The sequence below is a fragment of the Callithrix jacchus genome, chromosome 15 (assembly GCF_049354715.1).
Source record: "Callithrix jacchus isolate 240 chromosome 15, calJac240_pri, whole genome shotgun sequence".
Classification (NCBI taxonomy): domain Eukaryota; kingdom Metazoa; phylum Chordata; class Mammalia; order Primates; family Cebidae; genus Callithrix; species Callithrix jacchus.
Window position 1 is genome coordinate 25,738,793 of NC_133516.1, and position 11,237 is coordinate 25,750,029.

Here is an 11,237-nt window from a genome sequence, read left to right on the forward strand (position 1 = left end):
TTTACTTAACATTTTTGTAGGTGTTTATATATATATGTATTTTTTTCTTTTATATATATATATTATTTTTTGTATGTGTTTATATTTAAAGCATGTTTCTTGTTTGCAGCATGCAGTTGATTCTTGCTTTTTTTAAAAAAAATCAGGTCTTACATTCTCTGTCTTTTGTTGTTATTGTTTGTTTTTCTGAGATGGAGTCTTGCTCTGCAGCCCAGGCTGGAGTGCAGTGGCACCATCTCAGCTCATTGTGACCTCCGCCTCCAGGGTCCTGGTTCAAGCAATTCTCTTGCCTCAGCCTCCCAAGTAACTGGGATTACAGGAATGTGCCACCATGATTAGCTGATTTTTGTGTTTTTAGTAGAGATGGGGTTTCACCATGTTGGTCAGGCTGGTCTTGAAGTCCTGACCTCATGATCTGCCAGCCTCGGCCTCCCAAAGTGTTGGGATTACAGGTGTGAGCCACTGCAACTGGCCTCTGCCTTTTAATTAGTGCATTTAGAGCACTTATTTTTAATATAATGATTGATGTGACTGCATTAAAATCTATCATTTGTTTGTAGTTTTGTATTTGTTCTATCTGTTCTTTGCTTTTTTTCTCTCTCTTTTAAATATTCTTTTTGAATTGAGGATTTTTTGTGATTTCATGTTAGCTCCATAATTAATTTATCATTTCTACTAAAATTTTTAATGCATATTCTTAGAGCTTACAATATACATTTACAATTAGAATTTATTTTCAAATAATATTATGTCACTTCTCATATAGTGTATGGGTTTTACGACACAAACTGCCAAACCTTCTCTCCCAACATTTGTGCTATTTTTGTCATGTCTTACTTTTACTTTTACATATGCTATTAACATAGTACCTTGATATTATTTGTGCTTTACACAGTGACTTATTTCTTAGAGTAGTTTTTAAAATAAGAAAAAAAGTTAATTTTATATTTACTTTCATTTCTTGACATTTCTAGAGGTCTTAGTTTCTTTGTGTACATCCAAGTTTTTGTCTGGTATCATACTCAATCTGCCTGAAAAATATCCGTTCACATTTCTTGTAGTATAGATCTGGTGGCAATGAATTTTGTTTTGTTCATCTGAAAAGTCTTTATTTCTCCTGCATTATTGGAAGATATTTTTGCTGAATATAAAATTCTGGGTTGACAAGTTCCTGACCTTCCTCTGACCTACCCTCAGCACTGTGAAGATGTTAATACATTATCTCTGGCTTGCGTGGTTTCTGAGGCAAAATTGGTTGTAATTCTTATTTGTGTTTTTCTGTATGTAATGTGTCTTTTTTTCTCTGGCTGCATTCAAATATTCATATATGTACATATAGTATATACCCACATATACATATATACATACATACCACAAATACATATACTCTTCCTCTGGGATTCCAGTTACGTGTATGTTAGACCATTTGATATTGTCTCACAGCTCTCAGATACTCAATTCTCTCTCTCTCTCTCTCTCTCTCTGTGTGTGTGTGTATGTGTGTAATTTTTTTGTTTGTGTTTCAGCTTGGGTAATTTCTCCTGAACAGTTTTCAAATTCACTAATTTTTTTCTTGGTTGAATTGAATCCACTGACGAGTCCCTTGTGGGTGTTTGTCATCTCCAGAGCCATGTTTTTTATTTCTAAAAATTTCATTTGATTCTTTTTCATAGATTCATTTTCTTTGCTGAAACTACCTATCTGATTATCTTTTATACTAAGCCCTTGCCATATTAATTTTAGTTATTTAATGCTTTTTCATATTTCAACATCTGTATTTTACTATTTTATCTTTTGATTTTTTTGGCCTTTTTTGTATGCCTCGTACATTTTTTTTTGTCAAATGTTCAAAATCTTGTGTAATATAATAGAGACTAAGGCAAAAATGGGCATACTTTTTCTTTTGGTAGATCTTTATTGTGGAGGGTTAAGTTGATCTAATCAGGAGTTAAATTGTGTTTAGATGTTTTTGTTGCTGTGGTTATCCATAGGCTTTGAATTCTTCTAGTATTACATTGAGTTTTAACGGAGATTTTCTTAATGTTTGTACCACCCTCACCTTTAGGCCTTCCCTTTGATCCTGTGCCTCAGAGAGGGTCTTTTTCCATGTTCTTATCTTTCTTTTAGCAGTAGATTGCTGTTCTTAGTAACTCAGTATGTGATATTTTGATGGTGGTAGGAGAGATGGAATTTTCTGTTGTGATTCAGCTTTAATCTTTGGTAGGCACCATGTCTCTGAGACTTAAGAGTGGGGTCTATTAAGTGATGTTGCCCTATCCCCAGCTGTAGAAGACCTCTATGGTCTGGACCCAGGATGTAAGTCTACCCCTACCTCATGAATAGAGAGCTTTGTTCTCTTTCTTCCCCTCAGTTCCATTGGATCTTAACCAGTCCCTAAGGGTGACAGGATTTGCTTCTTCATCCTCAGAGGCTTAGGGCTTTTGTTCTGTAGGGGAAATAAGGGAGAAGGACCTGGATGGGGATTCATCTCTTTTTTAGGGAGGAGGTTTTTTAAAGATTCTTCTTGCCTTACCTTCGATTGTGTGTGTGTATGTGTGCACAGATTTGATGATGTCCATAGAGAAGAATATGCAAGTGGGTGGAAATTATTCTTGTGTCTGTGGTTCACAAGAGTTCTATAGTCTAGATTCTCAGGCTAACCAACACTTGGACCTCAGCAACTCACTAAACATTTTAGCTGATTTCTTAACAGCTTACATGGCATTCAATAGCATCTGTCCTATGTAAACAAGTGCTTGTCTTATATTAGATTTTAGATAAATTTGCCCCCAGATCTTAGCTTTCTGATGTAGTCAAGAGGAAATTTTAGATTATCTGGCTGTTTTTTGTTGTTGTAAGGGTGGGGCCATGCTCTTTTCAGTTTTCTACATCGTGAGAAGGTGAATTTCTTGATTTTTCAAAAGGAATCACACTTTAAAAAGCACTGAAAAATAAAGAAAAGAGACTGAGCTACCAGAATGGCTTTCACTTATGCCAGGCACAGGGTGAATTCAGGGCTCTGGGCTATTATGGGTCGACTGCCAACCCTTGGATGTGAGCTGCATGCACGGGCCCCTGTGCCAGCCTTTGCTCATTTGTCTTCCTACAGTGATGTTGCATGTGATCTACAACACCCAAAGACAATGGAGGTGGGAACAAATGTCCTTTATCCTTCACACTCTTCACTGTTAGCATCAAGGTAGGTACTCTACCCACTCCACAGGCTCTGGCACAACATGTCAGGAAGTTCTCTGGGGTGGACACACCTATTTCCTCTAAGGGCTTTCAGCAGGTTTTTCGTCATAATAGTTATCCTTTTTTTTGACCTCTGATTGATACAGTGATGCTATGAGTTCCTGGGATAGTGTTAAGCTGTGCTGGACAGGGGATGAATATTTCTTGGGTGAATTGACTGCTCTCACTTTGCCCATGGTCAATTGCTAATCATCTGCTAGTGGTGATGTATGGAAGTGAGGGGTGTCAGCAACATTGAAAGACATCACGTTCCAGGAGTGCAATCATTACAGCAATTCGAGAGAAGTCCTGATTGTATAATGTGTGCATTGATTATGCTATAACAATCCAAATGCCAAATTTACATGATGTATAGCCATTCACATTTTATTGCATATTCTGGATAAAACGTGTAGTTGCAGTTATTGTAGCACAGTAATAAAGGCACTGGAAGCCAGTATCATGGCTGGCACGAGGATGCAGAGTCAGGAGCAAGGTGCCTCGACTCAGAACCCGGCTCTGGAGGAACACCAAGCGCCTATCTTGCCAGCGTGTCCTTTTATCGCGGGAACTAGGAGGGAAGCACCAAGATGGTCCTCCAAGAGTCCTAGAGAGAAATCCAGGGAGTGTATCGGTTGGCCAGTGTGATGACGCACTTCCGGCGCCGCCTTCTTCTTCCCTTTTTTTTTTTTTTTCCTTGTCGCGCGAGATTTGGTTTGTGAGGTTCGACAAGTAGCAGTCACCATCTCTGCTTGCTGAAAAGCTGCAGAGGCCGCCGGGAACCTACGGTGAGCGTGTCTGAGAAGGACGGGAAACGGCCCGAGGGAGGCGGGCACGGCTACTGCTGGTACTGGGGTCCTCTTGTCGATCCCGGGACTCGGCTCGGTAGCGTCGAGAAGGGGCGCTGGCAGGCCTGGGACGCTGGCCGCAGGCTCTTACCCCCTCGTTTCCCTGTACTCGGGGCAGCCCGCGGCCCACTCAGAATCGGATACTGATACACATTCAGGTGTTAACTTCGAAGCCCTCAAAAAGTTTTAACTATCCATGTAACAGAACACACTCCTCGGTCGTTCCACCCACCTCATCTTTGACCCGGATGCGGAAACCCCAACTCTACCCCTCGGCTAGTGTTCCATTTCCCCATTTTCAGTTGGTCCCAGAAAATCGGTTGGTGATCAGTTATCTTCGCCTGGCATAGTGTACACCGGTCTTGAAACTTGTTACCGTTGGAGACCAACCAAAATTTTGAGAATACTTAAAAGTATTCCCTGCCTGTCCCCAGGATGTCCCATTTTGGAAAATATGGAGCCCTGCGATTTGGATAGGCTCATACGAATGTTAAATCTAATAGGAGTAATCTTATCAATCATACACCTAATATGTGTCCAGTGTTTAACATAGTTTCCTATGTACAGTACTGGAGATGTGGAAAGATTTCTTTACCTTGTCACATTGTTCCTTATATTCTTCTCATTACATTCTCTTAATTTTTACTCCACTGTCATAATTGTCAAGGTTCATAGGTTAACATTTGATGTCCCTGCCATTAGTCAATTGTGTTGGGAGTGTGATTTGTTTTTCCAACGTAGCTTGTTGTTTAGGCTTCAACTCCTATAGTTTTCCCCATATCATAGGGAGTGTTGTGTGTGTTTTGCAGGGTGACCTCTGTTGTAGTTCTGTTCCCAGATGATTTCCCTTTCACAGATTGTCGGCTGTAAATCAGACCTTTTAGCTTAAGTCCTTTTGTTTGATATGCTAATCGTTTTAAGTATCCATTGTAAGGGACGTTTATTGCTGATACAATGACAGTGTCATGAGAATTAGACTCCACAACTACAAGGGTCACCTATTTGTCAGTATGAATCACTGCTTTTGTTACCCTTGGAGAGAAACCATCCATGAATTTAGCAGCATTACTTGTGTAGGTTTACATTGTGTTTTCTTTTAAGGTACTTCTCTTTACACTCATACATATTTCTCCTTCTTGGACTCCCTGTAACTTCCAAGATGCAGTTTCTAGCCTCTCCTGACAGCTGTTTCTCTGACACCTTCAGCTTCCTCTACCTTCCTGAATGACTTTCTGGATTCACTAAGAAGAGTCATTGGAGAGAGGGGCAGTGCACTGGCTGTATAGTCTTTTGTCTGATGCTGTTGCAGTACCCTAAGACTTAAGACAAACTGCAGATACGGAGTTGGAATGGAAGTTGTTCTTAAGGTCTATGAGTATGTGCACTTTTATGTGTTTGTTTATATGCTTTTTAAATATCTTTGATCCAACTGATGGCAGCTCTTTGTATTTCAGGTGTTGTTTTTTAAAATGCATAAATATCCATGATTCACTCTTGAAAGGCAAAAGACTTACTTCCTAATGATGAACTAATTAAATGACCCAGAATGAGAGTTGGAGCTAGTTTAGAAATGAAATCGTTTTGTTTCCTTACACTATAATGTTAGGAACTTGGTGTATTTGGGACCGTTATGAAGTTGATGGATTCTTTTAATATGGTAGTGTTTTCTTTCTCATCATCCACTCCCAACACCTTTATAAAACTGAGTATCTTGTATTTAGGGGAAAAATAGTTGTAGGGAGACATCAAATATTCCTAATCAACTATTTTGAAGGTCTGTTCAACTTTTATTACTTCAGTTGTAGAAACTCTCTTGTTCGAATATTAAGTAGCAGAGGAGGAAGAGCATGCTGAGGTCTTACAGTGTTTAATGGATTTCTTCTGTATAATTCATTCCTATCTGTACTGTAGGGATTTCAGAGATCTTAACTGTTTAGAATTCCAACTTTCTTTCCGCCTATAACATTCTGTTTAGTGTCTACCCTAGTTTCCTTTTCTGTTTTCTTTCCTGTGATATCTTCTCCGGATTAGCCGAAATGATAGTCTTCTCAGTCCACTTTTTCATCACTCATTCCTTGGATGATTCTACCTCCCTTTTGCATTTCTCTGTAATCCTGCTATCTCGCCTTTGTGAGACTAGAGTTGTCCCTGGTAATAAGCAGTAACTAACGAACAGTTATTTATATAGTCTTCAAAATAGGATGGGTCAGAGGTTGTATGTAGGACTTACAATAGAGTTATTGTCATTGTTTTTTTCTTTACCTTCAGCACCTGAGTCTTTTACCTTTACCCAAGAAAGGAAAAAAAGAGGTCAGACGATGACAACTGTGTCCTCAACAGCCAGGCCCCAGGTGAGTTGTTTTTTTTCTGTCTCTGTACATATCTGTGTGTGTATATACATATATGTTTATTAGATACATACATAAAGATGTCTATATATACAAATTTACATAAATATATAAAATACTTTTATATATGCATATATGTATATGTATACTATATATATATGTGCACATTTTTCATTGAGGTTTAACTTATACAACACAAGTCTTAACAGTATAGCTCACTTTTTTTAGAACTATGTACACTTGCATGAGCTCACTCATATAGAGACATAGAACATTGTTAGTACCCCAGTAGGCCCCTTCATACTGCTTCCCAGGCAATCCATAGCTCATCCCCGTTAACCACTATTCTGACCTCTGTCACCATGGGAAAGTTTTGTTTGTTTTTCAACTTCATATAAGTGGAATCATTCAACTTGCATTCTTTTGTATCTGTCTTCTTTTGCTCAACATATGTCTGTGAAGTTCACTGACATTGCACACAGCAAGGATTTGTTCTTTTTCACTACTGAGTAGTTTTTTATTTTGTGGTAATAGCATACTTTATTTATTCATTCTACTATAGATGGACTTTTGGTTGTTCCCATTTTGGGCTACCATGAATAAGAATGCAGTGAACATTCTTGTCTTTTTGTCGACACAGACCCTCATTTCTCTTGGGTATATCTCTGTGAGTAAAATTGATAACTCATAGGGTATACATTTGGTTAGTTTTAGTAGATGCTGCCCAACAATTTTCTGAAATGATTCTTCCAATTTACATTTCTACTAGCAGTGTGCAGTTGCTCCACATCTTTACCAACACTTATTGTCATTCGTTTGGAGTATGTCATTGGGGTTTTAAAAATTTCCTCTTCTCCAGTAAGCAGTGATGCTGAGCACCATTTCATAAGTTTATTGGCATATCCTCTTATGTGAACTCCCTGTTCAGATTTTTTTCGTATTTTTTATTACACTGTACCTTTTTTCTCCCACGTTGTATAGTTTCTTATAAGTCCTTTGTCAAATATATGTATTATTAAATAACTTCTCCCAGTCAGTGGCTTGCATTTTCACTGTCCTAATGGTATCTTTTAACCAACAGATTTTTAATGAAGACCACTGTATCAGTTTGTTTTGCATAAGAAATCTTTTCTTACTCAAATATCATGAAGATATTCTTCTATGCTTTCTTCTAGAAAATTTATTGTTTTGCCTTTCTACTTAGGTGTGTGATTCGTCTCAAATTAAAGGTGTGAGGCATGGGTCAAACTTCTTTTTCTTCCCATACATGTATCCAGTTGACTCAGGATTGTATATTGAAAAATCTATCTTTACCTACTGAATTGCTCTAGTTACTTTGTCATACATTTGAAGAACATATATGTCTGTGTCTGTTTTTAAAATTGTATTCAGTTCTATTAGTTGAATTTTCTGTCTGAACTAGTATTCCATGACACTCACTATTCGTGAGTTACGTGGAATTTTGCAACACAATATAACATGAGGGGCTTTTCTTCAAGGTAATTAAAAATACATAAAAAAGATAATTGACAAAACATGCTTTGGCACCTGGCTCATAGGTTCCGTTAATCTCATATTCCATGTTAAGACCATTTCCACTAGAGCTCTATTTCTGAAATACAGAGCTCAACTCTAGGGCTTAAAAACTTACAATAGCCACCTTTTCAGGCCTGTCTTGAGCCTTATACACCAAGTTGGTCTAGACCCTAGTCTTTCCCAAATAAGCAGTATTTTCCTATGCCCCTCTAACCTTACTACCCCTGCTTGAAGGTGGGCTGTGGGTGGGAACTCACTGACAGATTGGAGAGCTTTGTGCTTGGGGTAGTGGGCAAAGAGACAGGCAAGAAGGGATTAGAGTGAGGCTGGGCACAGTGGCTCATGCCTAATCCCAGCACTTTGGGAGGCCGAGGTGGGTGGATCACCTCAGGTCAGGAGTTAGAAACCAGCCAGACCAACATGGAGAAACCCTGTCTCTACTATAAATACAAAATTAGCCAGGCGTGGTGGTGCATGTCTGTAATCCCAGTTACTCAGGAGGCTGAGGCAGGAGAATCACCTGAACCTGGGAGGTGGAGGTTACAGTGAGCCAAGATCACGCCATTGTACTCCAACCTGGGCAACAAGTGCAAAATTCTATCTCAAAACAAAACAAAAAAAAAAAAACAAAAGAAGGATTAGAATGAAAGTAGAATTGGGAGATGGAGTAATATGAGTAACCCAAATAATTACTTGGATATATACAAATTGGGGAGGGAGTTAGAGCTAAGATGTCAGCTATGTTCAGGCATCAGTTCTCCTTCCACATGTGCACTTCCTTTTTTTTTCTTTTATTTTGAGACAGAGTTTCGCTCTTGTTGCCCAGGCTGGGGTGCAATGGTGCGATCTCAGCTCACTGCAACCTCCACTTCCTGGGTTTAAGCGATTCTCCTGCCTCAGCCTCCCGAGTAGCTGGGGTTAAAGGCATGTGCCACCATGCCTGGCCAATTTCTGTATTTCTAGTAGAGATGGGGTTTCTCCATGTTGGGCAGATTGGTCTCGAACTCTTGACCTCAGATGATCTGCCTGCCTTGGTTTCCCAAAATGCTGGGATTATAGGCATGAGCCACTGCGCCTGGCCCCACATGCATAATTTCATGCTCAGGCCCACGCCCAGCTCCTGTTCAGCTGGTTCAGTGTTTGTGTTGAGGTCACATGTTTAGAAGCTCATAGCAGAGTTGTAATTATAGTTACTGGGAAAGTATGCTGAACTCTGGCTACCTTTAATTCTGCATGTTCCTCCACACCTAAATTTCACACAAAAACTCTGCAGGCACGTGAAGGACCCAATACTGAATATGTATCATCATAGGTGCCCTTCTCAGGTGTCTCATTGACAGTTTTGACCAGCACCAAAGTACTGAGGTCTGGGAAACTAGGAACTTGTCGTTTCAGGAATCAGTGGCTTTTGATGACGTGGCTGTGTACTTCACTAAGAAGGAATGGGCCATCATGGTGCCTGACCAGAGAGCCTTATACAGGGATGTGATGCTGGAGAACTATGAGGCTGTGGCCTTTGTAGGTAAGGCCTCTCTCCTGCTGGTTTCTGCCTGGGCCCTCAGGTTGAAGGGCTCTTTTATAATTATAAGCTGACCCCAAATAGCGATTTCAGAGGTTCCGGGTATGGAAAGCCTTGATGTCTATTGACCTGCAAAGGGCTTTCTTTCTTTTTCTATCATAAAAGCTACCCTCCTTCCCTACCTGCCTCAGAGGTGATTCTGAGTACAGTAGGGCTTGAGCTATATCTTGATACTCTTAGCCTAGTATTGAACCTCCAAATTATCTTGAGAGAACCCAGCCACTTTGTCTCCCACTGGGAGTTACTCCTAGAGCCATTTGTCTTTTTCCCACAGTGGGAGATTTCCATTCTCTGACAAAGAAGGTAAAAATTTTGTTTCCCTTTAAATAGAAATATGCCTTCCAGGGTATTTCAGGCTTACTTGGAAGAACTTTCCTGACTCTTCTTCCCAGGATCCCTCCCTGTACCTCTTTAGGGTACCTCTCATATAACCCACCCAGGAATTATCCTCCTCACCTTCCTTGCTTGTCTTGGAGCCATGGGCTTGAGTTTGACCCTCATGACTATGCTCATTATTATGTTATGTTTTCTTCCCTTCAAGCAGTACCACCGACTTCCAAACCAGCTTTGATCTCTCATCTGGAGCAAGGGAAAGAGCCCTGTTTCACCCAACCACAGGGAGTCCTAAGCAGGAGGGACTGGAGAGCAGGCTTTATAGGTGAGTTAAGCAAGAGGGATCCTCTCCAGCTTCATCTCTTCCTTTGCCTTCATTTCATCGAAAGGAAAAGTGTGTGTTCTCTGTGCCCAACATCATGGAGTACATTGGTATCATCAATCACATTCTTGCTGACTGATGTGTTATTCATTGCTTCTCATCCCTTTAAACTGGAGTACACAACACCCTGCTTCAGTATTTCACATACTGGGATGCTTTTATTACTTGGTCATTTGTGATCACTTTTTTTCCAGTTTCTCTAGTTTTGGAAAATTGATAAACTTGGTGCAGTATTATCTTGTCCACTGACCAATAATACAAGTAGAAAAAATTATTTTCATCAGAATTAATAAGTAAAAATTTTAAAGTTTTTATACCGAAATATTTTAAGGTAGCTTATAGTTGTTATGATTTTCTCCCCCTCTAGGACACTCAGAACTGAGAAGATATACTTACTTAGCTAAAGCAATGTTATATGTAATAAAATCAAAAATTCTTCAAAATCGTCGATGCTGGGAAGACAGGAGAAAGGCTTAATTCTTGACATTTAAATACCAGTTTTCCAAGTCAGGAGTCGATGTAAGAGCCACCTTAAATGATGTCAAATGCACATTTTCTTTTTCTGTAGACTAGTTTCTGTAGTTAATGTTTTTCATTCATTAAAATAATTCATTTTGATGCACAAAGCAGGTTCTCATGTCTTTTTTTAAACAGCTTTGTGGAGATATAAATCACAAATCATGCAATTCATGCATTTAAAGTATTCAATTAAGTGGGATTTAGAATATTCACAGAGTTTTGCAAGCATGCCACAGTCTACTTTTAGATCTTTAGAAACTTCTACTGTTAGGAATCATTCACCATACCCAACTCCCAACTCTTGGTTTTAGGAAACTAACTTTCTATTTTTTGTTTCTATAGATTTGCCACTGGCTTCCACTTAACATAATGTTTTCAAAGTTAATCTGTTTTGTAACATGTATCAGTACAGTAGTATACAAGTTATAATGCAAATGTGTTTTCTCATGGGTACATAC

The 11,237-nt window shown here is 39.3% G+C and overlaps 1 protein-coding gene across 1 annotated transcript in view; it reads left to right on the forward strand.

Annotated features, from left to right (window-relative positions):
* KRABD1 (KRAB domain containing 1) overlaps nt 1-10,886 on the forward strand; it is a 51,184-nt gene extending 40,298 nt beyond the window's left edge. Inside the window, exons 2-5 of the mRNA XM_078350587.1 lie at nt 6,351-6,433; nt 9,362-9,488; nt 10,090-10,203; nt 10,628-10,886. Coding sequence (XP_078206713.1) covers nt 6,401-6,433; nt 9,362-9,488; nt 10,090-10,203; nt 10,628-10,737 — 384 coding nt within the window. The 5' untranslated portion in view covers nt 6,351-6,400 and the 3' untranslated portion in view covers nt 10,738-10,886. The remainder of the gene's footprint in view (nt 1-6,350; nt 6,434-9,361; nt 9,489-10,089; nt 10,204-10,627) is intronic.
* Nucleotides 10,887-11,237: the final 351 nt, after the last annotated feature.